This window comes from Paramisgurnus dabryanus, chromosome 4, assembly GCF_030506205.2.
Source record: "Paramisgurnus dabryanus chromosome 4, PD_genome_1.1, whole genome shotgun sequence".
Classification (NCBI taxonomy): Eukaryota; Metazoa; Chordata; class Actinopteri; order Cypriniformes; family Cobitidae; genus Paramisgurnus; species Paramisgurnus dabryanus.
Genome location: NC_133340.1, coordinates 15,488,075 through 15,515,666, shown reverse-complemented (window position 1 = coordinate 15,515,666; position 27,592 = coordinate 15,488,075). Strand labels below are relative to the sequence as shown.

General features: G+C 38.2%; 2 protein-coding genes across 2 annotated transcripts; both read right to left on the bottom strand.

Moving 5' to 3' along the window:
- Positions 1-1,560: 1,560 nt before the first annotated feature.
- Positions 1,561-7,348, bottom strand: rab33bb (RAB33B, member RAS oncogene family b). The gene is made up of 2 exons (XM_065295629.2): positions 6,452-7,348; positions 1,561-3,214 (listed from the first exon to the last, which is right to left on the bottom strand). The coding sequence occupies exons 1-2, from the start codon at positions 6,665-6,667 to the stop codon at positions 2,738-2,740; spliced, it is 693 nt and encodes a 230-aa protein (XP_065151701.2). The 5' UTR covers positions 6,668-7,348; the 3' UTR covers positions 1,561-2,737.
- Positions 7,349-7,493: 145 nt separating this feature from the next.
- Positions 7,494-27,359, bottom strand: naa15b (N-alpha-acetyltransferase 15, NatA auxiliary subunit b). Its single transcript, XM_065265213.2, has 20 exons — positions 27,119-27,359; positions 19,280-19,364; positions 18,697-18,801; positions 18,124-18,281; positions 17,612-17,746; positions 14,811-14,964; positions 14,221-14,340; positions 14,024-14,119; positions 13,708-13,814; positions 12,928-13,000; positions 12,611-12,780; positions 11,959-12,111; positions 11,729-11,857; positions 11,398-11,611; positions 11,108-11,301; positions 9,850-9,958; positions 9,642-9,740; positions 9,377-9,520; positions 9,188-9,285; positions 7,494-8,170 (listed from the first exon to the last, which is right to left on the bottom strand). Exons 1-20 carry the CDS (start codon positions 27,170-27,172, stop codon positions 7,970-7,972), a joined length of 2,598 nt encoding a protein of 865 aa, XP_065121285.1. The 5' UTR covers positions 27,173-27,359; the 3' UTR covers positions 7,494-7,969.
- Between the last annotated feature and the right edge of the window lie 233 nt (positions 27,360-27,592).

Genomic DNA, 27,592 nt, shown 5'->3' with positions numbered 1-27,592 from the left:
AAACCTGATGGTAAGCACACAGCTGACTGTAACCATTGACTTACATAGTAGGAAAAACTTATTTGATGGAATTCAATTGTCAACTGTGTGCTCACTATCATTTCACTGATTCTTGAAAATTTGGCAAAAACATGTCCCACTAAGAAAAGTGCTAATTCTGTTGGAAATTAATAACATTTTTATGAAGAAAAAGAATCAATGTTATAATCAGGGGGTCCTTTGCACATATGTAAGGTTCTTTTATAGGTTTATTTTTATTTTTTATTAATTTAATGATTATATGCTGGCCCATTGCCTACAAAATCAGCTGTCCTCGGTTACGAGATAATCATTTCAACTTGATTAAAAAAGCCAAAAGTAATAACTGAATTGAATAATATATTTACCACATGAAAGAGTACATTGTAAATTGTATTAAAAACTACAAACAGTGAGTTTTGAACAATATTAACTATTATTTTGTGATTGCTCAAAATGTGTCCCACATATTCGTCACCACCGTCAGATATTTATAAAAAGCAATAAAATCAGACAACTACAGGGTCAACTGCATTCCTGAGGTGCCCATTTTCAAACCTTCAGCTCTACTGCATGCTTCAAGTTTCTGTATGTTTGCTATTTTCTCTTAAACTTGTTAATATTTTTGGACACTGCTACTGTGACAACCATAACATGTCAACACTGTCATCTTTGTATAAAAATATTAGATTAGATTATGAAATTTATAATTTATAATTTTTAAGAAGAGGTCTGAAGTAGCTAGCAACAGAAGGGAAACAAGATGGCTAATGTGAACAACTCATCTATTTCATGTAAAAGAGTAAGTTTTTGTCACCACCGTCAGATGTCAGCACCATCAGTTTATTTGTCTTTTCTGTCAGGTTTTATGTATTTTAGGAAGTTATGATTTGATATTTGTTCATCACTGTGCTCAGGATTGTTAATTTTTGGACCAAATATTTACATAAAGTTTAAGCAAGAAGCCATTGACTTGAGTGGTATACATTTTGGAATTGTATGTTTTAATGAGGCCACTGTCACCACCGTTACACTGAGTTTTATTTGTTTTAAATGAATATGCTTACAATATGTTTCTTCAGTGCTGTTGAGATATTAAATTAATAGTCTCTCTTAATACAAAAATATGTTTATTAAATAAAAAAAAATCATTACTTTTTCTATTTAGGCTTAAAGTAAACGTTGTATGAGTAATAACTGGAAAAACGGCTATTCATGAAAAAATACAAACAGAAGAGGTTGCACCGGAAAATTGCTGAACAGCCAAGACCTTGGTCTATAATGAAATACCTTCAGATTTTGTAATTTAACTAACTTTTTTTCAAAATTTAAACCTGTTTTATCCAAATTCTCTAGAATCACTGATATTATTTTAATTTTTTTATGTGAATTTAGACATAATTCAGACTAAGTTTCTTGTTGATTAGTTTTTTGTGATCTGGAAGTAATAATAAATGTAATCATGATCAAATTTAAGCTTTGCTAGATTTATTTATCCAACACCTAGCGGAAAGAATTTAAACACAAACAATTAGCCCAGATTTTTATGTTTATTGAATTTTACATACTGAGGGATGTTTAAATGTGTCGGTTAGTCTTTAGTTAGTTTCAGACAGATACAATTTACAGGAAACAAACAAAGAGACAACACAAATATAGTGAAAACAAATATAGGAAATCCAATTCAGATATCAATGACATAAATGTTTTAAGTGATAAAAACTGGCCTTCTTCTTAACCTGTAGATAGTTTTATAAAACAGGTTGTGGACATCTCCAGATTCAAAACGAAGCCATTTAATCTAGTGTAAAGATGAAACTGTATGAAAATTTTACATCACGGTTATGGTGACCAAAATAACCACAATTATCCTTATATTATAATGGTTTGTGAACAATTTCTAGAAATGTAAAAATTGTAAAATTTTGTGTACTTTATGACCCAGGAGGGAGCTGCACGACACCTGTGCTCACAACAATCGCGGAAGAAAAAAAACGAAAGGAGCTTTAAACTCATCAGATCACATCATTTAAATGGAAAATTAGTAGAAAAGATGAATCTGTCTAAAGAAAATTTATGTAAACATGTGTCAGTACAACTAGATTTCTGTTTAAAATTCACTGTCACAATCACATGGAAGCAGACATGAATGAATGTGTTTGTCTCACGTTATTGCTTAAGTTAGTTGATGCTGGACAGGGTTTTTCGAGTCGTGACACGGTTAAATGTAATAAAAAAAATAACGCTGTAATACTAATTGTTGGACATTTTTATCGCAGTTAACCATTAAACTGGTTATTGTTACATCTCTAGGACTGCAGAAAGCCCCATATTTGATATAGTTATATTAGAGGAACTGACCTAACTTTACAACCCATTATTCTGGCAAAAAGGCTAAGCTTGATTCTGACTCCCTGATAGACTTCCTAAAAAATTTAATTATTTTCCAATATCGATAGCAATATCAAACATATGAGCACATGAGCATATCATCATACGGCAGTATATTCCTACTTTAAACCATACATTCTTACCTATGTTTCTGAGCCTAGACTCGATTTCAATCTCTACATGCTGATATGGAAAACACCCTTAATGCCATCAGCCTAAGATATGACCACTAACCTGTCATTCTTGACATGGTTGCTTTTTACCATGCAACTTTTTACCAAAGTAAGCATTTTGAAATATGCGAACCACTCTTAAATACAAATTTCTATTAGCAAGAGCAGTCCAACTTCCTTTCATCTTCCTTTATTTTGCCTCTCGCTGAAATTTTGAAGCTCTCTGCCTCTGCTCTCCTAGACACCAACACGCATCCATTCACACCCTGTCCTCTCTGTCTCTTTGCATTCTGTGCCAAGGTCACGAAGATGCTGTCCAACTTTTCCTCTCTGTGACCTTTAGCTGAAGTAAGGAAAAAAGACATTCTGTGGACTTCAGCCAAGTGACGAGCCTGTTCAATTAAAACAGAGGTAGCCGATGAAGCCAGGTCGGCCTTATTGCAAACAAGAGCACGGGGTACATCGAGACCAAGACAGTGTTGGCGGCACTCGTCCATCCATGACGGCAGATTGCAGAAACTAGAAGGGTTAGTGACATCAAAGACAAAGACGATTCCATGTACATTGCGATAGTAGTGCTGCACCATGGATTTGCGAAAACGCTCCTGACCAGCCGTGTCCCACACTTGCACCTGGAGATAAAAAGATTAACCATAGGGTTATATCTACATTGGCCTGAATCTATTTAAATAAAAAGGTAATTGGGCATCCTCTTAAAAATAAATTGTTGACAAATATGGATTTATTGACTTTTATTAGTAATTTTATTCAAAATCCTTATTTTTTAACTATCAAATTGTCTATACTTTATTGAAAAGAGTCTATACATTATTTTGCATCGATGATCACATTTTGAGGAATGTTTGTAACCAAACCAATCAGAAGCCCCACTGACATCCATAGTAGGAAAAAGAATACTATGGAAGTCAATGGGGCTTGTGATCAGTTTGTTTACAAACATTTCTCAAAATATCTTTCTTTGTGTTCATCAAAACAAAGTTTTGTAACAACATGAGAGTGAGTAAATTAAGACAAAATACTCATTTTTGGGTGAACTATTCCTGGATGAACTTAATGCCTGAGATGAAACAAACTGTAATTTGCACTACTGCTTTTTAAAAATAAATGAAAAGATCACTAGTATTTGTTCCTTATTCTTTTTTCATTGAACTTGTAACGAACCATGATCCCTGAACCAATTTGGTTTTATTAAGATAGGTGAGGGAAGTTGAAACATTTAGGGTCGATTTCCCAGACATGGTTTATCCTAGAACGCATGCTGCCTTCATTTATAAACATCTTGGCCAAAACATATCTTAATCAGTGTCAATGTTTTGTCTCAAGATGCACACTAGTATTGTTTTTTGTAAGATTTGTTTGTAAAACTACTTAAATGTCCTAAAATAACTAAGTACTAAGAACTAAGTAATAGCACAGTAGGGCTGGCTGGGACGGTTGTAATTACCACCACACCACCGCGGTGGTAGAGTGCGACCCGCGGTCGGGAAGTGCGCCCTGCGGTGGTGAGCATGTCACAAATTATGAAAAATATAAAGTACAATCTCGCCCAGTGAGATGTCTTCAGGTTCGTTTTAACACAAACAGCCAGCAGACATGGAGTTAATGCGCTATTTGCAAGGGAAGGCAAATTATATCAGTGATGACCCGCTGGCTTGGGGGCGTAACAATGAGGCAAGATATTGGCCATTTCTTAATCCGAAGACTGTAGCCTTCTGGGATCGCATTTGAAAGCTGCATACATCATCAAGACTGTCTCATTTCATTACATCATGCTTATGACTTGCAAATGTCTGAAAATAATAAACCAGGCTTGATGACATATACAGCCTGCATATGTGACCTCCAGAGGCTGCAGCCTTCGGATTGAGTCTCTTGGTCACTCAAAGAACGCGTTTCAGCGCGTCTGGAAACATTATACACCCAAAAAGGTTTCTCACTTCTTGTTGAGTTATTTCATGAGTGGAAGTGCTACAATAAACACGCAGATATGCGCCAATCCCCAGGGTGCTCCGGGGCTCGGCTCAAGCAGCCACCGAAATGGCCAAGCACATACGCACAATTGCTTCACATTTACTTCACATGTCGCGTCTAAAACCACGCAGAAAACGTGACCGTGCCGCTTTCCTACTCTTCAAAGCGCATGGGCGCTTCAGAGTGTCTTTATTTGCTAAGTTCCTTGACGCTGTGACGAGCACCCACCGGCGGAGATAGAATTTGGCGCCTATTAACACGCACCTTTGTTAAAAACTGCATATCTGATCCTTGTTTACATTTTTATATTTCAAAATATATGTATGCATTATGTATAAGATCTATATGCATCAATGTGCACATGCACATACGCGCATGCACGCACACCCCCCACTCACACACAATCTATAACCACCGTGGTGAATTTGTGCATTACCATCGTGGTGGTAAAAAAATGCCACAGTCACAGCCCTAGCGCACAGTAACATCATCACTCTTGACTACTCCCCCTCGCTCAAACTTCTGTCAATATTATCGCGCCCAAGGTCAAAGTGCTGCAGACTCAGTGCTCTTCCGCCATAAAATATAGTTCTCATTTTTATCCGCTTGAAATTGCCACGTTTTGTGCCACCATACTTACTCGTTTAACTACTCATGTAACAGTCTTTAAATAGGGAAAACATGAAAGTGTTTGGTGGCTTCTAAATTCATCCGTTTGGATCCTAAGGAATGAATGAGGCTAGGCTAAATGCTAACACATTCACGACGCACTGTACAAAGATTAAGTGCATGCACTGAATTAACATGGGTATGCATTAATTCGTCTAAGTTGAGGTAAGAACATAGTAAAATATTGAAAAACGGTGGTGTTTTCCTTTAAGTTAAAACAATGGCACTGATGTATTTTAAGATCAGTGCAAGTTTTTATTAGTTAACACAGCATACATTTAGTCTGGCATAAGGCACGTCTGGGAAACTATGTCCTGTTACTGTTGATGTTTTACAAGACTTTAAGATTATTTGAAAAGTAACATTGTTGCTGGGTCCAAATGCAATTTGAACAAAACAACATTCTGGTTGAAATCCCCTATGTGGTAACATAAGACCAATTTAATACTGATAAACAAAAACGTGAGTTACTAGAATTAAGTTCTTGGGTTTTTATAATAGTAGTTCAAAAGCATCGCATAGCACAAATTGTGGTGGGCACAAGCATAATAATTATGCTATTATAAGGGGATGGGGACTTCGGGAGAATTTCTGTAAGGGGTCCCTGGCCCAAAACCTGTATAGCTGGATAATGGACAATATTAAATAAGGTCTAATTTTTTTAGTTTGTTGTTTGATGGTCGTGGTTTAAGAGCGCTTCTGTTTTTCAATGTAGATTCCAATTCCTCAATTTAATCACATCAGCGCACGTGTTAAATCCCGCGTGCCGCTCTTGTTCCTCCACGGAATTCACGAGTATTTCCCCTGGCACGTACTGCAAGGAAAATACCCGAAACACATGCAGAAAATAGATGTTTAGGCAAAAAATACAGTTTGCGTCAGTTTTGTTTATCAGATTAATTAAACTTTCTTTTGTGTGCAAGCCTGCTCTGTTGAAAATAACAAATTGTATTGGTACATTAAAATCATCAGCTGTTTACCGTTAAGACCGTTACAAAATTTCTTTATGTAGGATAATTTTGGTTCATCCGACCGCCAGTAACGTTAACATCCCATCAATAAAAAACCCAAACCATAAGCAAAGACCATTATAGCGTACATTAAAACCAATACAACATAAAATCCGTTAACATTTCGTTGGTTTCTGTTGTAATTTATCTGCAGGGTGCTGCTGCACCCAAATAGATAGTTTTCCATAGTTGTCTTACTCTGATTCTCTCGCCTTCGATCTCAAGAAGTTTCTCGCGGAAGTCGAGTCCGATCGTGGCCTCGGTTCTGCTGGGAAAGTGTCCGGTACAAAAGCGGTGAGTCAGACAGGTCTTCCCGACACCCGCGTCTCCGATCATGATGATCTTACAGGTGCGCGCGCAGGTCGCGGGGTTACCGTCATATGAGCTGGAGGAGCTCTCCAGGAACGACTCCATCTGACGCTACTGATCCAGTGGTGAAAAATATAAAAATTAATGTGAATTTGATGTTACTCAGACGCTCAAAGTTGAGCAAACCAGTGAGCAACTCTTCACATGGATATGAGTTACTGATGACGACCACAACTTCCGCTATGACAGCGAAACGTGCAACTGCAAGTTTATGGATTCATTTCCCCTCATAAGATATTAAACAGGTAGTTCATAGACACATTTACGTTTTGCAATATAGTACATAATTCACTGATATAAGTGCATACATGTATATGAAATCTGATGCAAGAAAGGTTTTAAAGGGTGAAGTCGGACAACAAGCTTTGACTAAACCCAAAATCAGCCCACGGTAATTTCATATCCTTTACCTTTGACTAAAATCGTTTCCATAAAAAAAATAATATGTGAATGCAAAACCTTTAAACTTAAATCTTACAGCTACTTCTCCTTAATTAATTCTCTGCTAATGTTAATGAAAGATTGTAAAGGGACATGCATGGACTGGTGCCAAATGTGTGCTCTCATCGAGTTTGTTTTTATTACAAAAACTATCATACAAACTGTTGAACACTCTAAGCCAATTGCATCAGAGGGAGAGAGAAAGAAAGAAAATGAGGTAAGTTGAAACAGTGATGAGAATAAAAAAAAGTGTCAGGTCAATTTCATAGGCTCTTGATCACGATTTAGTATTGTAGTGGCATACAACCTCATTTGTCAGTTTGTACCTGACATCTCTTAACAAAATGCAACAACACATGCCTAGTCATGACATCACTTTTTGTTCACCCCAACCTCCCCCAGTTCAGTGCCTTTTCCACAACAAGCCACGTTGTCCTTTAAACTTTTATTTTTCATATAAATTACTCTTTAAAACAGGGGAAAGGCAGGTTTGAGTGCACAATCTCTTGCTTGGTTTGCTGACTATAGGATTTGCTCTCGCCATTGCATTCAGACAAACTGTAATTCAAAATGGGATGCATGTTTGTTTGACTAGTTTTCTGTTAGAGAGTAGTCATCAGCAAGGTTAAAAAAGTAAAATGGGCATTTTATTCATCGTCACCCACCCCCCAACACACACACACACGCGCACACACCCCTCTTCGTCATCCTCCACTTCAAACACATCACTGTCTTTCAGTCCTAACTGCAATCTTGGGAGGTGTAGAAGATTGCAGGACGTTCCTCGCAGAAATCGCAAGTCAGTCAGTCAAAGGCAACCATCTCGGGTGTTTGACAGTAGCGAAGCCGCACTGCTTCCCATTCCGCCTTCTCCTCCGTGTTCAGTTTGTCAGCCGCTTCAGATGTTCACATGTCATTGGCCAGCTCTTCGGTTTCCGTGGAGACGTCTCCATTGACAGCAATCTTCATGTGTTCCTCGTAACCTGGGGGCATGAAGGCCAGGGTGTAGGGGAAGATCTTATGACACTCCGCTCGGTATGACTCGGCAGTTTCCTTAGCATCTTCAAGGCTACCATCGTGCAGGCTTTCCAAGACCTCTGTACAGATCTGCAAGAATAAAGTGTGATTGATATGCTTGAACATGACACGGGAGTACATATTTAAATGTTTTAAAACTATAAGCAGATCTGCTTTTGCAGCATAATGGCTTGTCAGTTCTTCAATAGGATGAGCTCAATGCTTGAGCGGCCAAGGCCACAACATACGAATGCCAGCAATAAGGTTATTAGTGATGCTAGGAATGAATCAGCTTAGAAAATACTGAAAGCTACATTTTCGCGACAGTCATGATATACAAGCAGCTGAAATCATCTTAACTCTTTCACCGCCAGCGTTTTTAAAAAAAGTTGCCAGCCAGCGCCAGCGTTTTTCATGATTTTCACCAAAGTTTAATGCCTTCCAGAAAATGTTCTTCTTTAAATAAATAAACATACAATATACCAAATGAAAGAACAGACCCTCTGCTTTCAAACAAAAAAAAAAAAATTTTATCCTACCTTTAGTGGTTCTTTTGCAATCAGCTTTTGAATATGGGTAGGTTTTTGCAAAAACACCATATTTTGAGCAAAAAGCAAAAATAATTCCATTTTTGTGACTGACTTTTCATAGAGATCCCATTCAGAGCGATCTTTAAAACAGACACGGACATGCAGCAGCTTGCCATAGGGCAATACTTCCGGTTTTAAAAAGTTGCGGAATAATAATAGCGGTATTGCGGAAAGACGGAAAATCTCGTCATTGGCGGGGAAGCGTTAATCAGTTTGACAACATACTTGCTGCAGATACTCGCAACACAAACACAGAAACGCGTTGCAAATCCTCACAAAAATCATTTTCTGGTGTTTTTTCTATTTGCATGTGTTTTCTTTCATTGCAGTGCAGTGACCCCTGTCTGTCACCATACGATAGACTTTCCCAAAAACATAGGAAGAGCTTATGTGAACAAAGTAACTCCCTTCCTCGATTTTTCTTTGTTTTTTGATAACCACTTAATATAATAATGTCATTCTATATACATTTACCATCCAGACATATCCTTCAAAAGTTATTGAGTGAATTGTGTACCTGAACACTTCTGTTGTTCAGGGATTCATCGAGTGCTATAGCCAGTTCGACAGCTTTCTTCTGTGTTGAAGGGTCCAAGTAGAACATCATTTTGGCAGCTGTAAGGGAATGAAAACGGAGGTGAAAACGCAATATGGAAAGTAACGATTGTGGTTTTATAGATAAAACTGTGTGTGTATGCATTTGTACCCGCTACTCGGTGAGGGATGGAATTGGAGTGCTTGGTGAGGAAGGTCTGATTGAAGCTCTTGGCATTACTGTCCCCAAACAGCCTGGAGATTTCCTGCCTCAGCACCATGCTCACTGAATCTGCTAAGTCTTTACTTTCTGATACTGTCAACCAATCGATACACAGGACGGCATAAATAGAGAGAAACTACTAAAGTAGCAAACATCCTGATGGAAAACATAAAGCAAAGTAGACCAAAGACCTCGAGGCACACGATTTGCTCACCTCCTTTGAAGAAGCGCACTAAACACTGGTGAAGCCAGGGATGGTCTGGGTCTATGGCGTAGGCCCTCTTTACCGATTGCAACATTAATAGAAACTTTTCTGTGAAACAATAATTAATTAAAAATGTTTATTAAGTTATTAACTAGTATAGAAATAATCTATAGACAAATTGAGATGTACTTGGGTTTCATAGATGAAATAAGTTTACCTTTCCTAAAGTAGATCTCAAAGGCCAGAAGGTGTGTGTCTATTTTGTTCTTTACCAGGCTTTTCAAGGGTGTCAGAAACTTTACAGCTTCATCCAATGGGTTTTCAACCTGGAAAATAAAAAGGGAAAAGTAAAATTTTGTTTCTCAGTTCCAAGTTCCACATCAAGTTTAGACTAAACACATTCTCATAGTTGTCACTATATTGTGATAGGTTCAGGAATTTTAACTCTTTCCCCGCCATTGACGAGTTAACTTGTCAATTAAGAAAAAAATGCTTCCCTGCCAATGTCGAGTATTTCCGGTCTTCCGCAAGTTATTAAACCTGGAAGTATCGCCCTAGGGCAAACAGCTGTCTAAGTTTTGAGGATAGCTCTGCATCTGATCTTTATTAAAAGTCCTTGTTTTAAATTTGGTGTTTTTGAAGAAACCTACCCATATTTAAGGGGTGATAAAAACAGAACTAATGAAGGTAGGATGAAACGTTTTTTTTTTTTTTTTAAACAGAGGGTCTCTGTTCTTTTGATTTGAAATATTGTATGTTTCTGGAAGGCATTAAACTTTTGTAAAAATCAAGAAAAAAATGCTGGCTCTGGCTGGCAAATAAAAAAGAACACGCTGGCGGGAAAAGAGTTAAAGGAATAGTACACCCAAAAATGGAAACTCTCTCATCATTTACTTACTCTCATGTTGTTACAAACCTGTATACATTTATTTGTTCTGATGAACACAAAGGAAGATATTTTGAGAAATGTTTGTATTCAAACGCATCATGAACCCCATTCACTTCCATAGTAGGAAAAGAGAATAATATGGAAGTGAATGAGGCTCATGAACGGTTTGGTTACAAACCTTTCTCAAAATATCTTCCTTCGTGTTCATCAGAACAAAATATTTATACAGGTTTGTAACAACATCGTAAAATCGTTTGTTTTGTTTTCTTTGTGCACAGAAGTCTTCTCGTCGCTTCATAACATTATTATTGAACGACTGATGGAACATGGACCTTTTTGGCGATGTCTTTCATTATTTTCTGGTAAACGGATTGTGAATGTAACTGAAGTCAATGGGACAGACAAAAGCCTCCCGGTTTTTATCAAAAATATCTAAAAATGTGTTATGAAGACAATTGGAGCACTAAAGTGATTTATGATAAAATTTTCATTTTGGAGTGAACTATCCCTTTAAAGAACATTTTAATTGCTCATTTTATGATCCTCTATGCTCCCTCTGAATTTCCCATTTATGCAAAACACACACCCTGGCCAGTTTCTCCGGTATGAGTTCTTCCTTAGGTCCTCCGATCTCTTCATCATCATCCTCTTTTTTCTTCTTTTGGTTCTTTAACTGTTTCTCCTTCTCCGCGTTCTTTTTCTCTTCCTCTAGCTGTGCTTTCTTCTGTGCTCTCCGCTGCTTGTTCCTTAACTTCTTTAGCTCTTTGTCTGTGAGATTCCCTGTTTGACAAAGCTCACTTTAATATAGAAACATCAAGCATGCTGTATTTGCTAAACAGGTGTGCAATAAAACTTTGCACATGTATGTAGTATTACCAGTTTCAGTCTGCAGCTCTTTGCTGTCATCAGTTAGGGGGTTGTCGTGAAGGTTGAGGTAGATTTGGATGGCGGTGTGTGATGCTTTGAAGTAGAATGGGTGCATACGTAACACATCCTCTAGCTTCAACAGGTCCACGTAGGAGCGCAGCGTCATCTTCCGCATGCAGTACGTATGGAAGTCAAACTGGTCGTCTGTTATCTCTACAAAGTGCTGTGAGGAAATTGTATAAAAGGGCCAAACAAACAGATGAGAAGGTCATATAAGATAGAAAGCATGTGTTGTTTGTATTGTTTGGCATCTTTTTTTGAAAAACAAAGAATGACTTACTCTCTCAATCTCATGGCATTTTTTGAGCGCTTCTCCATATTTCTTCATAGATTTATATGCCAAAGCACATTCAGTCTGAAACCACATACACTGCATCTCATTTAAATTCTCTACGGCAGATGCTCCTTCCTGAAAAACAGCAACAGATGAGTTAACACATGCAAATACACCCACAAAACTATGGCACAATCGGCCAAAGCATGCTTGTGTACTCGAATGCGTGATCCTACCCTCGTGAACTTGGCGCACATTTCTTCAGCTTCTTTGATCAGGCCCGCTTTAAGCAGATATTTGGCGCATTTGGAGTTAATGAATCGGTCCGCTGTGTCCAGGGCCTGAGCTTCATCCATCCAGCGAGCTGCTTCCCGGATGTTTCCAGCATGCTGAGGGACAAACATAAATAGAGGTCAAGGGTCATACAAACAGGTTGGGATGTTGCTTGAACTATACAGTTTATAGTGCTGGAAACTGCACAGTGTATATAGACAAAGTTATCTGTATATAAAATTATCATAAATATATTTACATGCATGCCCCACTTCACACCTAGTTTGTTTAATTGCTTCAAACTCTCTCGGAGCAGTTCGGTGTGTATATGTGAACAAAACAAGTGATCTCTGACCCCCCCCCCAAAAAGACCCAAAAGTGGTCTGAGCACGGTTCACACGGTTCAATTTATTTTCTATTTGAATGGATAGTTTTATTAAGATGTTTGATATTTCTGTAAAACAAGTCAAGTATATAAAAACGTAGAACTTATATTGTGTGGTAAATGAACAATGAACTGTCCTTACCCTTCGAATAAAAATGAATACACCAAAAATCAATTATCTCAAGTTAATAAATACCATCAATTACAGCATGCTGTGTCTTGTGCATTACCTTGTAAATCTTGGCTTTAACCAGGAAAAGCTCTATCAGAGTAGGTGTGCTCTCAATACCGGCATTGATGTATTCGAGAGCCATGGTGTGTTGACCAATCTGATCGTAATGCTGAGCCAGGAAGTACTGGACCCAAAGTAACGTAGTCGGTGGCTCCTCTTTGCCATCATCTACATTTAACCATCAAAAGAACCAATCAGATGCTGCTCTTGTCCCCAGCCAGTACAAACCAATGAATCACAAAGTGACTAACTTAATGTTAGTAAGCTGTATTTGAATACATGGAACAAAGAAAATACTAAAAATCAAACACATACCATTCGGGCTGAACATTCGGCAGCTACGCAAAGAAGTTTCAAACCCAACAACTAATTCTTCAATTATTGACACCTACAAATGAAAGGAACAGTTAAACACAAACATAGTCCATACAGTTTATTAATGGGACATATCTGACGTTTTCTAAGTGCTTTAATTGGGTCCCCATTGCTTTTATTAACCTTGAAAATGTGAAAAAGAACAACCTAGTAACTTAGTTTTGGTAATCCATTCTCTGCAAGCATGTGAAAAGTAGGTGATTGAAATCTGGATCCCCTTGTGATGTCAAAGGGGGATGATACCGCCTCTTAATCTGCACTATCCAACCACAGCACTGCCATTTGGTGAAGTGATCAGCTCATTTGCATTAAAAGGACACATTATCACTTAAAGTCCATCTAAAGTCTGATATTAAATGTTTCTCAGTTTGTCACACCACAGAAAATGTGTTACTAACCACCCATGCAAATTTGAATGATAAAAAGCACCAAGTAAATAAAATAAGTTATCAAAATCTTGGAAAAACAGGCAGAATTTGCTGCTTTTAAATGTTGGGGCGTGTCCCTGTGAGCACTTAAACCACACCCACTTGCAGGAAAGCTGCCTTCTCTCTCAAGTTTCATATACCTCTCTAACCCTGAATAAATGTATGCGATTGTGTTAGGAGCGAGGCCATGCTCCGTTGCTCCAGTGCCTTATCGAGCCACTGTTTTAGCCCCACCCCAATAATCCCTAACACAGTCATGTTTTGTTTCAACTGAAACGTAGTGTGTTCTTACCTTTTCTTTGTCTTGGTAGAGAGATCGGAGTGTGGTGAAGACTGGAGGACAGCCTTTACTAAAATTAATTCTTAAATATTTATCCAGACAATCCCGAAACATCTCACCTGGAAAGAAACGACACCTCAACATGCCATATAAGCAGGACTTGGGTACACCATTGCATAGACATAAGACAAAAGCATTCTTCAGTTTTTAAGTGTTCACTAGAGCAGTTAAAAAAAGAATAATACCCTGCATATGAAATTTACCTCGAGCACACTGCATATATAAATATGTATACCAAAAAAATACTTAAAGAGGAAGTGTTCCACACCAGAAAGGAAGTTGAGCGGTAGTCTGCGAGGAACGAGGCCTTTTGGGTACTTCTCCCAGGCTTCTTCATAGATCTTCAACTTCTCTTCTACGCTTGCTGAAATTCACAAGAATTTGTTAAACAATGAAACAGACTTGTATACAGTAATAACGTGATATAACGGCTACGCTGAGATCTTAGTTTGTGAGGTTGAGTACCAGGGTTGAAGGCTTTCTCCAGGCCGGTGTAATAAGACCAGTTCTCTGGATTTCTCTCCTGCAGTCGTCTGTACACATCTGCTGCCTCCTCGAACCGTTCCAGATTCAAAAACAGCTCACCTACTCACCCACAACATTAGAAGAGAAAAGGAAAAACAATCCATTAAAGAGCACCACAAAAATAAAGCATCCCAAGGCTTTTAAATGCTGCCTTCAGAGCATTCCAAGGTAGGACTGCATCAAGGCATGTCTAAATCCAATGTTTGCTTTACTTCATGTCTCCCTGAGACCTTTATCAGGTCAATTTCTGAAGGTAGCATAGATGTAGACATCCATTCAATGTCCTACTATTCTATGCATGCGCTTTGCGAAGAATGTAATTAGTCTAGCAAGAAATTAATATTGTAGTTTTTAAATATATGATAAGTTTATATTTCAAACAGATTTCCCTTTATGCTGCCTATGACACAAACACTGCCCTCAAGCCATTTCCTCATGAGGTAGCGAAGCAACAATTCAGCTGCATGAGTTTTCGGACGCAGACAAAGTCAAACAAAATTGGAATAACAGTGATACAGTGTTTTATGTACCTTTGGTCTCCTCCACGGCCAGTTTGTCACAGATCTGTTTCTCGTATGTGGTGAGATGCTCCAGCGCTTCCCTTAAGAGCCCTGCCTCCCTTAAGACCTGATTTTGATAGAGTAACAGCTCGCTGTACTCATAATCCACCTTATCAGGAGATGTCTAAAGAAAACACATGCAAACAAAACATATATAAACACTTGCGTAAAAAGAACAGGTTTACTTGGAGATAAACACCCCCAATCCCTCCAAAACAGTTACGAACAATTGAAAGCTGCCAACATTTAGCCTCCGGTTGTGCAAGAAACCAATGAGGGGAAGTGAGAGTCTTATCTTGGACTCCACAAGAACCATGTATGCCATTGTGTTGCTTGTTAACCTGCAGTGGCATTATGATGTCCTTACAATACCTCATTTACAACTGCTCTAATTTCTCCCTTTACCACACTGGTTCTGCTTCGGGAACCCAGTTTTTCCACCCAAAGTCATAAGGGAAAATTTTTTGAAATTGAGATTTATACATCATCATCAGAAAGCTAAATAAATAAGCTTTCCATTGAAATTAGCTTTTACATAAACCAAACTTGAATAGGAAATCCCCAAGGAACGGGTAGCAAAGCAAAGTTTGTATGGGAGTTTCTGGCCAATTTGTATTTTGATTTTGCAGCGTCCACTCACAAAAATAAAGTTTTGATATATTTATGGTAGGAAATAAAAAAAATCTCTTTATTGAACTTGATCATATATGCATGCAACTTATGACTTGTTTTGCGGTCCAGAGTCACATAAGCAAAGTTATCGCTAGTGAATACTTACAAGTATGTATGTTTAGAAAAACTGCTGCTTTTCTATAAGCACAGAACTAGATTATTTTACGACTTTGTTTTATAATATAAAAATGGTTGAATTCATCACAGAAGAATTTGTCTCCTATCATTTACATTTAGCAGATACTTTTGTCCAAAGCGACTTACAAATGAGGTATCTATAAAAGCAATTAAAGCAACCAAATGAGAGTTCAACGATTTGCGCGAGTAGATTACATACAAAGTCAATGCAAAGATGCGATCAGACGCGTCATTGTGTGGGGGGGATGCAAATGACGTGATATGGGCGGCGCCTTTGCCACGAAAACACGCTCTATATGCCTCAAACACGTCTTCGCCCAAGTTGAAAATATTAAACTCAAGCAAAAAATTTGCATGACACGAAGTTAAATCCCGCGAGTAATCTAGTGCAAGTAACGCGATTTCCCCACATTTGGTGTGTACGTAGCATAACACAGTGTACAAAGTCAAGGGTTAGTTTTTTTAATGACAAAGAAAAAAATTGAAAAAACAAAATAAGACATTAGTAAGTAAGGTGTTGGCGGAAGAAATTAGTTGTTATTTGTCAATTCTTAAAGACGTCAGCTGTGGACAGATGTGGAACAGAACCAGAGAAGGTACGCGGTATTGATTTTTTTACCTTGGATGGCACCAAAAGCCATCATTCGGTGGCAGATGATATCTATTATATTGTGGATGTGGGAATTTTGGTCCCAATTTCTGGTTAATGAATAAATTATTAGGGATGCACGGATGTATCTAGGGATGCTCCGATCGATCGTCATTGGTCGATCATCGCATTAAATGACTGGATCGGTACTCGCTAAATTTGCTGATCTCATGAACCAATCTTTCTGATAACTTTGTCATCATAGGGCTCCTGTATGCGGAGACCATTTCTATGCAGTGCGAGCATTTTTACAACCCTTTGCTTAGGTGGTCCCTGCAGATTTGGATTTCTCTTTGTGCCTTTACAAACATATGGTACATTTCTATGTGGACACGCTCAAGCGATGATAGTAACAGTATTCACAGTAACAGTATTTTTCACGGTATACATGTTTTTTCAGTTAATATTGTTTTTGGATTATAAAAATGTGCAGAAATTTGCCACTCACTGTAGCTTTTAACTGAATGTTCACCACAGTTTTAAAATATGGGCAAATTAAAGTTAGCGTTAAAGTGAAAATGCCCAGAAGATAACAACAGATTAAGTGTTGATAGACAGAATCTTGTTTTTAATTGCGTTATTAATTTTATAGACTATTGAAGCTATAGTATGCGCTATAGTATGCACTAGAATGCACAGTGTTTATGCATACAGTTCATTAAAAATAGGCAACATGTAAAATCAGCAGGTATGAACATATGCCTACAGACAGGATAAATACCTCTATATGAGAGACGATGATATAAAAGCAAGTTTGTCTTAGCTTGCTTAAAGTTTAGAAAGCTTTACGACTATAAGCATTATGTGAGAGAAGAACTTTCTTTATTTGGCACCTTGAACGCGCCTCGAGAGAATTTAATAAAGACTGAAGTGTTTTATTTTCATTAGTTTTACCAGGCATGAGCTTTTTTTTATCGGAGCAGCCCTAGGATTAGCCTATAATCGGTGTCGGCAGATAAAAGCATTATTCCCCACTATTGGACATCGGCCGATTGTTTAAAAACAGCAAATGTTGAGGGCAGATTTTAACCCGGCAATTAAAAGGGGTGGAAAAACATATCACAACTCATACGGTATGATTATTATAATGTGTGTGACAATGACAGAATTCCAATTTGTACACTCTGCACTTTCATGACATAACTTTCAAACAATGAGTAAAAACAAAACGATCATTATCTATCAGTAAAGGTAAATGTCAATATCGCTATCATCCTTAATAATTATTTTCTTTTGAACCTGCTGCTGTGCCAAGCTAATGAACATAGATTTGACAAATCTGTCACATCTGCCACATCTACAGTAAATTTACCTGCTGTGTTTTTCTAAACTCCTCAATGATCTTGGCAGCCATCTCATAGTCCTCCAAGAGGTGATACGCGATGGCGTAACCAATCCATGACGCTCGCTGGGCCGGCCGCAACTGTAGTAGCTGATACCGGGTCTCCTATTAGACAAACACATTCACACATAATCAGTTTTTAAACATTTTTAATTAAAAAAAGTTCTTTGTTTTTGGTGAAGGAAGAACAAAATCTTGAGATCTCAAATATATAAATGTAAACAAAGTACTATAAGACACAATATTGTGGCACCAAGTCAATTCAAGAACAAACAATTAATTTTGTAATGACTAAGAAAGACACAAATAATGACTAAAAGTTAAAATCCAACTAAACATATTAAATCCATTTAATATATTTCATATTTTAAATATGAAATACTGAAAACTGGGCAAATGTTGTTAAACACTGCAACCAAAGCAAAGCACTTCCATTAAATTCAGTAAAATGCCCAAGCATACACAAACACACACAAACTAACCCGGTAACCCTCCAGGTCTCTCATCTGGATCTGCAGCAGGGAAAGGTCTCTCAGGATCTGCAAGTTGTCTTTGTCCCATTTCAGTGCATTCCTGTAGCACTTTATAGCCTCGTCATACTTCTTGTCAGACCTCTGGAGCAAACCGTACACATGCCAGCCTGAAAACATCACGTTAAGGAAAAAAAAATAATCATAGCGACAACAGTCTGTAGTGACCAAAACAATTTACATCAGCAAAAGCCAAGAAAGACACATAGACAAACAAGTTTCTTTCACAGTATGAAACTGTTGAATGTGAAACATTTGACTGGCAGCAACACAGTTGACAAACACATTTGGTGGCGTCACTACAGATCACATTCAGACCGGACAGAAATCTTGGCTAGGGGGCATCACCCCATCAGAAGCGCCAGCAGAAACCATACAGAGAACAAATTGAAGTGCAAAACACTGTTGCCATAAACACAAGCACACAGTAATTCCAACTGTTCCAACACATGGATCATTATCCTCTTCTAAACAGCACCGGGTAATGCATAACAGTAATGCACATTAATATAGCACGAAGGATACAGACATGGCTCTTCAAGTCATTTCTGAGACCTCGGCGAACAAGTTCATATGCTTCCTCCTTCTTCCCCAGGCAGTTTAGGGTCAGCCCTTTCATCGCCAGGGTTTCTGCAAAAAAAAAACACACACATGTGAACCTTAATATTAATCAAACTTATATCGGAATGGGCAAGTAAACAAACCCCTGCTCTTTTTTATCAGGAGTTTGAAAGCAAGAACATTTATGAATACAATCCAATGCAAAACATCAGGCTGTTTGCATGCAGTTTAAGTGATATGGTTCTTCAAAACAAAGCTCTCTGGTTTTTGTATGTCTTGTGGCAAACTTTAGCGTGACAACTATTTAGGGGAAATTACATTTGAAATTATTGCATGCCTCCATATTTGTTTTTGGCACTAACGTGTTTGTTTTGGTTTTGATATCTTGCATGATATTGAACGTGTATGCAAATTTGGAAATTTTGTGTCCTTCCTTAATGTATTCTTCTCATTATTGGTCATTTTTAGATATCAGCTATGTTTATTAGGAAAACCATTAAACACTATGCAATATATGCAGTACATGGAATGTGCACAAAATACTCACCTCCATGTTCTGAGAACTTGGGATTTGAGAGAATCTGTTTGCAAAATTTCAGCCCATTTCTGTACTGCTTGTGTTCGTAACATCTCTGAAAATATAAAAGTGAAAAAGAGCAGTTAATAAAACAATAAAACAAGCGAGAGAGAGAGCGAGAGCGCGGGAGAGAGAGAGAGAGACTTGTTTTTCCCTTGGAAGACTGTAAATGATGGTAATTTACTCTGAGTACTTCTATTTGGAGAAGAATTGAGCTTCTGTTGTACTCTGTATTACACAGCCCTCTGTTTAGCCAGCGGGTGGTAAGGACACTGACATCACCTCATTCTGTCTGCAAATCTTGAATCAGATTTTCCTATTTTAACACTTCTTCTCACCGATTTTGGATCAATCAATGCGTCCCATACTACTAGTTAACAACTCACAATTTTGTTTCTGAAATCTGAAGGGGTTATTGTTGTGATGGGGCTTTATCTAGAAAGCATGCAGGCACATCCTATAAGAAGTCTGGTTTTGGTCTTGTTTCTTAGGGCAGGGTAAAGCTGGGATGATTAATCACGATTCATACTAATAATGCCTGTCTAATGTAGTTTCTAAATCGCAAATGCGAAATTTTGCACTGCTTTTTCATGTATTATGGCTATTTGTTCAGTATAGGAAGTAGTGTTGTCAAAATTATCGATATTTCGATACATATCGATTAGGGGTGTAACGGTACGCAAAAATCACGGTTCGGTGCGAACCCCGGTTTTGAAGCCACGGTTCGGTTCATTTTCGGTACAGTAAGGGAGAAATGCAAACATTAAACTGCAGGTTGTTTATTACTTTAAACTTTTTTTTACAATTTGTTTACACTTTTTTTAAACACTTTATTAAAATATAACAGATAAAATATATATAAAATGAAAAAATAATAAATAAAATACTACTGCAAAGTTATTTTTTACATTATTTTATAACAGAAGGTAACTCTTATCTTAACCTTCTCTTAAACTTTTTCGACTAAAACCTTGAACTAACAAATTCAATTCCTGAATACATTTATGAACTATTAGCCTACATTTTTGCCACTAAAAATTTTCTGTTTTGATTTATTTTGGATTGTTTAACTCACAGAATTGAATTGGCTATGTACCATCTCTGTATAAAAATAATATTACTGCTCTATGTGTAACTGCATACCAAGCAACATGATGATATACTTATTATACACTCATTTTGAGATTAGTGAGCTGCATACATAGCCATCTTTGATCTTTTGCATGTTTCTCCTAATCTTTGCTTGTGTCATCAATGTAAGCTGTGACTTTACTTACGAACCCCTCCGCAGCTGAGTAACAGCTGAGTAAGCCCGGGTTACAGCTCTTCTCTGTCCCGACCAGCTGATCGCATTGTGACAATGATATGATTGACGTGATATGCAGATGAAAAATCTGATCACGCATTCCTTATTCTTGCTGTCACAGAAAGCGCGTTTCGTGGATGCGTAGCAACGAAAGACGTGCATCCTCTCACGCACTTTTGAAAGAACAAAGCAGCGCGTTGACACGCGTTTAACATGCGCTTTTAGATACGACACGTAAACGTTTACATCAATAATCAAACGGATATACAACTAAGTAAAATAAAAATCTTTCTGCGGGCCGAATTATGTTATATGTTTGACAGAAGACTTGCGCTGAACGCGGAGACTTCCGCCACTTAATATGTTCGTGCGGAAACGCACGTATTATGTTCCGCACAGGCGCACACAAAATGCATTCGGCCTTTCGGTGCACGTGCGCACCGTGCCGAAAGCCCTGAACCGAAACGGTCCGGTTCGAATACACGTACCGTTACACCCCTAATATCGATACGGAAATTTTAAAACGATTCCAATACTCGTGTCCCGCGGAATCGATACTCCTAGACGAGCTGCGAGTTGTTTTTTATGTAACTCTGCAAACACCAGCTGCGCATTCTCGCTCTCTCTCTTTTTCTTTTAAACGGCGCCGCACACACAGTGCACGTGAATGCAGTGCTCCGCCTCCTCTCATCATCTCGTTCGCTCCGGTTTAACAGTACAAGAAAGCCAAGCAGCATTGCTGTGTGGAGGTTTTTTCGGATGCGAGTCAAAAAACATGCGAACCCGAAGGACACAAGTGAAGTAAGCCAAATATGCGTTGCTAACGGCGCTAGCAAAGCACTAAAGGACCGACACGCCGACGAGAGATTGATAATCATCCCAAAGTATTAATTCTAGACTTTTGTTGTTGATATGCGTGTTGTCACGTTTTGCCTGTAATGATCCAAGTTAATACAATCGCCTCACAGTTATCAGACTTGGGAAATTAGACAGCATTTTAGCTGACAAGAAAATACTTTTACTGTGGTAAAAAGTAAATGAACCCAGATACTGTTGTGCTTTAAGTTCACAAAAACACGTCATTTATTAACCCTCATGTCGTTCAGTGAGGTATATTTTCACATTTACACTATAATAAGCAATGCATTTGTTTAAGTACTTGTTTATCTTTTTTTACTATGCTAACGCTCACTAGAGAAAAACTAAGATAATGCTGGTAAAATTATTCTTTTTTTACCTTGAATGCCATTGCTCTAATTAATTTTTTAAATTTTGATATGATATATTTTATATTTTGCTTAAATGTTTAATATATCTGCTGTTCATTTATTAGTGTGTTATATGATAAGAATGTTGTCCCGTTTTTAATTTTATATTACAGCAATGAGATTTGAGAGTGTTTCTCCCTTTTCAGGAAAAGTATCGAAAAAGTATCGGAATCGAAACCATTGACATAGTATCGGTATCGAACCAAGAATTTTTGGTATCGTGACAACACTAATAGGAAGTACTTACCAATCTAAAAGCATTGTGAGTTTGAGTCATTTATAACATGCATTTGAAAAAGCAACCTCAAACTAAATATAAATATTCTTTATTATCATGAAAATACCTTAAAAAAGGTACGATGAACAGCAATATATACTTATAGGCATTTCGTGAAGATGTGTGTAAATGGTGGTACTTCTGTTGTGCATATTGAGTTTCTGCCCGAGATCGCCCTCTGGCATTTGGATGTAGCTGCATTTCACTATAATTCATTGAGAAGTATAGCAAGCAGAATCGCACGATTTAACGCAGGGTTATCATGAAAATCTGACTTTTTCCACGTTTAAGTGCTATGATTGGGTCCCCAGTGCTTCTATCAACCCAGAAAATGTGAAAAAGAACAACCAAGTAACTTAGTTTTGGTAAACCATTCTCTGCAAGCATGTGAAAAAATATCCAACCACGACACTGCCATTTAGAGCAGAGATCAGCTAATTTGCATTTAAAAGGAGACAGCCAAAAACTAGGGATGCTCCGATCGATTGGCCAATGATGCTTGCTATGCTTCTCAATGAATTACGGTGAAATGCCGCTACATCCAAAAGTCAGAGGGCGATCTCGTGCAGAAACTCAATATGTGCTGCAGACGAAGCCTACACCAGAAACCATAACAAAGTATTCTAACCAATAAATGCCAAGAAGGATTTGGGGGTTGGGTTTGGGCACGTTCATAAAGCACGGAAGGGATGGGGAGGAGTTAACTACGCTCAGTTTGTTTGAAAACACATTTCAAAAATCAACACACAGATTCGCTTAGAACGCCTTTAAGGATATATTTATATTGCTGTTCTTTATACCTTTTCAGGTATTTTCATGATAATAAAGATGTATAATGATTATAAGTGTTGCTTTTTCAAATGCATGTTTAACCACGACTCAAACTAACAGTGATTTCAGATCGATATTCAATTAGGACTTCCTGATCAAAAGCCGTAGTACATGAAATAGCTGTGAATAAGATCGGCTGTGCGATTCAGAATAGTTATCGGCCATGTATTATTAGCGAATATCAGCATTTATCAGAGCACCGCTAATAAAAACGACACATTTTTGCTCACACCTACAAAGCAGCCATTTTAACATGCTATAATATATTATCTATATGGTATTTTGAGCTAAAACTTCACATACGTACACTGGAGACACCAAAGATTTATTTGACATCCTAAAAAAGTCTTGTTAAATGTCCCCTTTAAAACAGGGTTTTCAAGAATAAAAGATAAAGCAAAAACTATTGAAAGTCTATGTGTAGCCAATTTTTTGGTTTGTTTACAATTTGCGGTCTTTATAATATCACAATTATTATATAACTAACACACAGTTTAAATCTTTCTTTATAAAAAATATGGATATATATTTTAGTAAAGGGATCCCTCCCTAAAGGTCATATGTGGGGGTCACTACCATCCATTAAAATGTTGAAAACCCCTGTTCTGGGGGACATTCACCTAAGATACAAATCAAAAACATCTGGCCGTAACCTTTCCACCTGTTTACCTAAGTGTTAAAATAGATAAATGTTCGTACGCACAGAAGTGTGCGTAAAGTGTGCGTAGGAACAGTTTTACGCAAAGTGTGGAATTTATCAAATTGCACTTATACGTAGAAATGTGTGTAAATATACGCACAACCTCGGAGTATGCGTACACAGAGCATCTAGTGGTAGAATAGCGATACTACACAGGACCGTCCATCCCCAGCGTTAAAAGAACACTTTGTCTATTTATTATCCACCCACAGGTGTTAAAAATGTTTACTGTTAATAAAGTAACTGCAAATCAGTGTTGAAGTTCATTAATGAAATTAGTGTCTAACCCTATATAAGAAAGCTCCGTCAAATGCTTGACACAGTGCAATGGCTTATCTTGCATTATTGAAAGACTTGGCAAATAATCAATTCTGCCGGGAGCACGTTTTCAAAGATCGCGCCGATGATGATGATGGTTATGCGGCTGTCCAAGTTCTGTCATTGTCTGTCCTCCTACAGTTGCACTGATTTCACGTCGGTGTGCTGTGACGCGGGGTTTTTTTTTGCTGATAATTTAATGTCAAACCACTTTTTTATTTCTAGAAGTGTTCTCATACCCAATGGAATTAAACTCACTGGTAACATGTTCCCATGCAGATTTGTTTTCTTTTGTTAGTCATTCCTCCCCCACTAAGTGAACCAAACAGATGTGTTATTAGGATTTAACCTCATCCACCAGTAACTCAATTTCTGTGTCTGTAAAGTTCCTCTTTTACGCTCTCTTTGCCATTATTGCGATCAGGGAAAAGCACAACCACGTGACTTATAACGGGAGGTGTTGTCACCATATATGGTTCATTGGAGGCGTTTCGGAATGCAAATGACCATGAACGTGCACGAGCATGGTGGTTAAGAACACATGGGATTTATCATCAAGGATTACTTACTGATGTGCGTACGAACCTCGTGCGCACGTTTGATAAATCCCGATTTTTTTGTACTTAGGCACATTCTAAATTTCATTCGTAGGTACAAATATAGAACATTTTCTACGCAATGCTGATAAATGAGGCCCCTGGACACTGGTCAACCTCAATAAATAACTAGACATGTATGCACATGAATTCAAGTGAGAGAGACACAAATTCTACAGACCGCACCCCTCTGATTTCTAGGCAGTAGAAAGCACTCTTGAGCATGCATTCTTTATTACTCTCTATTACTCTCATTGCCTATGAGGTGGAAGCTGTCACAGTTGACGCAAACTAACCCCGCTTCTGAGTACCGGTACTTCTGAGTGACAGCTATTCACTGGACGAATATCCAAAGTCCCGCTCGGATTAACTGATCGGATGTTGATAATTGACGTGAGGTCTGTTTCTTAGCCGTCACAGAGAGAACGGCTCATGGTTGCTTAGCAATAAAAGAAGCAATGGTACTAGCGCAACCTCCGTAGCGCTTTGGAAAGAAGTAAAAAGCAGCTTGATCAGGGCTCTAGACTAAGGGCGTTTTCACATTAGCACTTTTGGTGCGCACCCGGGTTCGATTGACATCAGAGTTCGGTACATTTGGATGATGTGAACGCTGTCTTCCGAACTCGGGTGCGCACCCGCGAAACGTACTCGAGTCCGCATAAAAAGGGTGGTCTGGGGTTCGTTTCATGCGAACTCCAGATCGGCTAATGTGAGCGCAATCGTACCAAATCATGGAAGTGAACCGCTGTTAATTACGTATTATATGGAATGTCCCACCAAAACAGACGTGTGTGTTTGTGTGCGTGCACTTACCTTGACAACAAAATGCATAGAATGCTTGCTTGAGTTTTGTTCTTATTTTTTTAAACCTTTGGTTTTGTTTTCAAAGAAATAATACAGAAACGCACTTTCGTCTGTCTGCTGCAAACATACTAAAGTCGTTTCGATGACAACGCGGTCTGTCCGCCGACATCAATTTTTTTTGCGGAGGCATTCAGAAATCATCTGTCTGCTTGGAGTTCGTCAATCACGCTTGTCGTCTTTTCGTTTACAGCGGTTGCCAAGCAACATGAGAACGGGCCGGCTGCAGCTTGATGATGCAAGCGTACCGCGGTTCGGATGCAAAAATAATATGGGAACACAGTCCATGGGGGGCATGGGGAGGGGGAAGCAATCGAACTTGGGTTCGGACCAGGCAATCGCACCAAATGTGAAACCGTCCTAACATTCTAGAGGGCTTGCAGTCAGATTTATAATGATAATGTGAATCATAATAACTATGATATTTTTAATGTACAATAAAATCAATCTTACACAATATCCAACTAGGTTTGCCAAATAGAAAAGATATCACATAAAAAATGCACAGCACTTCAGTGAGACAATTCTGAAGTTTTGCTAGCGAGAGAAATAACAAAAAGTTAACTCTAAAATCTAACCACTTCACCAGCATCTAAACGTCACAGTGCATGTGCAATGTCTCATACGTAGAGTGGATGGTGCATGTGCAGCTTATCACATCAAGTTCACAACTTAAAACAACATTAAAATCACTCTTTTCTATTGCTTGACAAATATTCAAAACAAAAATAAGTAGCCCAAAATCCAAGCATCCATTGCCTATGCATTTAGGCCACTCATGCCAGTGTCGACTGCTCCCTACAGGCTTTACAAGCAATGTAGGCCTCCCCAGTTAATCCCAAATAAATTCACACACAAAAAAAGAAAAGTGCTGCGGTAAAAAACTTTGTTAAGTGACTGAAATATAAGTTATCATCAAACACAATCAGCAGCTTCATGAGCAACTAATAAATTCCAGCTCGTTTGCATAAAGGCCTCAGTGACAAACCATGAATAAGATCTGCAATGAAATCCTTCATATACCAGTAAAGTGTACAGATGTTCTTAATAACTCGTGTATAAACAAGTGTTAAACTGAGCATCTCTCAACTTCAGAATGATCTTGAATTGGAAACAACAGGAATATAGTAAACAGGTTAAACCAAGAACCAACTTAACAACTAATATTTAAACTAAAATTAACAATAGAAACAGAAAAACACTTGCTTTGCGGAGTAAAGAAATGTATTTATCAGCCTGAGGATATTTCAAAAAGACTATTGGCAGAACAGGCCATGAGACTGACTTGAGACACTTAAAAGTGCTACATCCAGCCTTATATCAGAGCAGTTCGACCATATTACCACTATTGTTATTTAAAATAAAATAACCAAGAACTACAAATATCATACAGTTTTCTCCACTCACTAGGAGTCTTCATCATACATCACTGTCTCTTCATGATAAGCTACATTAGCACACTGACAGCTAGCAGGCTAAAACCTAGCCACCATTTGACAGAAAGAGACTCTTGATCGCTGAGTTTTGCATGCATTTACAAGACTGGATGGGCACCAGAATCAACCTAATGTTTAAATCACCTTCATGACAGTAGCCGGCAGACTTTATTTGCAAGATGAATGTTGTTGTTGCGCTGAAACATTAGTACTCACCAGGATCCTTTTGAAGAGAGCGTTTTCTTTGGGTGGCAGAGTGACTGTCGGCATCCTTTACACTCTTTATATCAGCACATGTGAAACAAATGCGGGTGTGTGTGGCAGCGTCTAGCCCAATATTACCCCCTTGTTTTCTGAGTCCTCGCTCCACTCGATTAAAGTGTCGGTTTCGGACTCACTAACCCAGCCCTCACGTGGTGACAGAAAAGCCCCCTTTGAGCCCAAAATGGCCGATGCGACGCTTCTCCTCCGGGTCAAGGCGCTCCGCTGCTTGCAGGACAGCAGGAGGCGCTTCATTTATGTGTCAAATTATAAATATGTTATGTTTGCATTTTATTGTCGTCAAGTTAATAAAAATATTGTCGTCATTTTTGCAAATAAATTCGTAGATCATATCTTAAAGGCCAGAGAAAGGCGATGTAAAAATGTTAATTTGATTCATAAATATGGGTTTAACACTCAGTTTTGTAA

What these genes read in the sequence shown, in the direction of transcription:
- rab33bb (XM_065295629.2), bottom strand. Translation starts at nt 6,667, where the DNA reads ATGGAGTCGTTCCTGGAGAGCTCCTCCAGCTCATATGACGGTAACCCC. An exon ending in TCGAAGGCGAGAGAATCAGA is followed by an intron (nt 3,215 to 6,451) that starts GTAAGACAACTA and finishes TTTTATCTCCAG; the next exon opens with GTGCAAGTGTGGGACACGGC.
- naa15b (XM_065265213.2), bottom strand. Translation starts at nt 27,172, where the DNA reads ATGCCGACAGTCACTCTGCCACCCAAAGAAAACGCTCTCTTCAAAAGG. An exon ending in TGACTTGAAGAGCCATGTCT is followed by an intron (nt 18,282 to 18,696) that starts GTATCCTTCGTG and finishes TGATGTTTTCAG; the next exon opens with GCTGGCATGTGTACGGTTTG. An exon ending in CATCCCTCACCGAGTAGCGG is followed by an intron (nt 9,286 to 9,376) that starts GTACAAATGCAT and finishes ATTCCCTTACAG; the next exon opens with CTGCCAAAATGATGTTCTAC.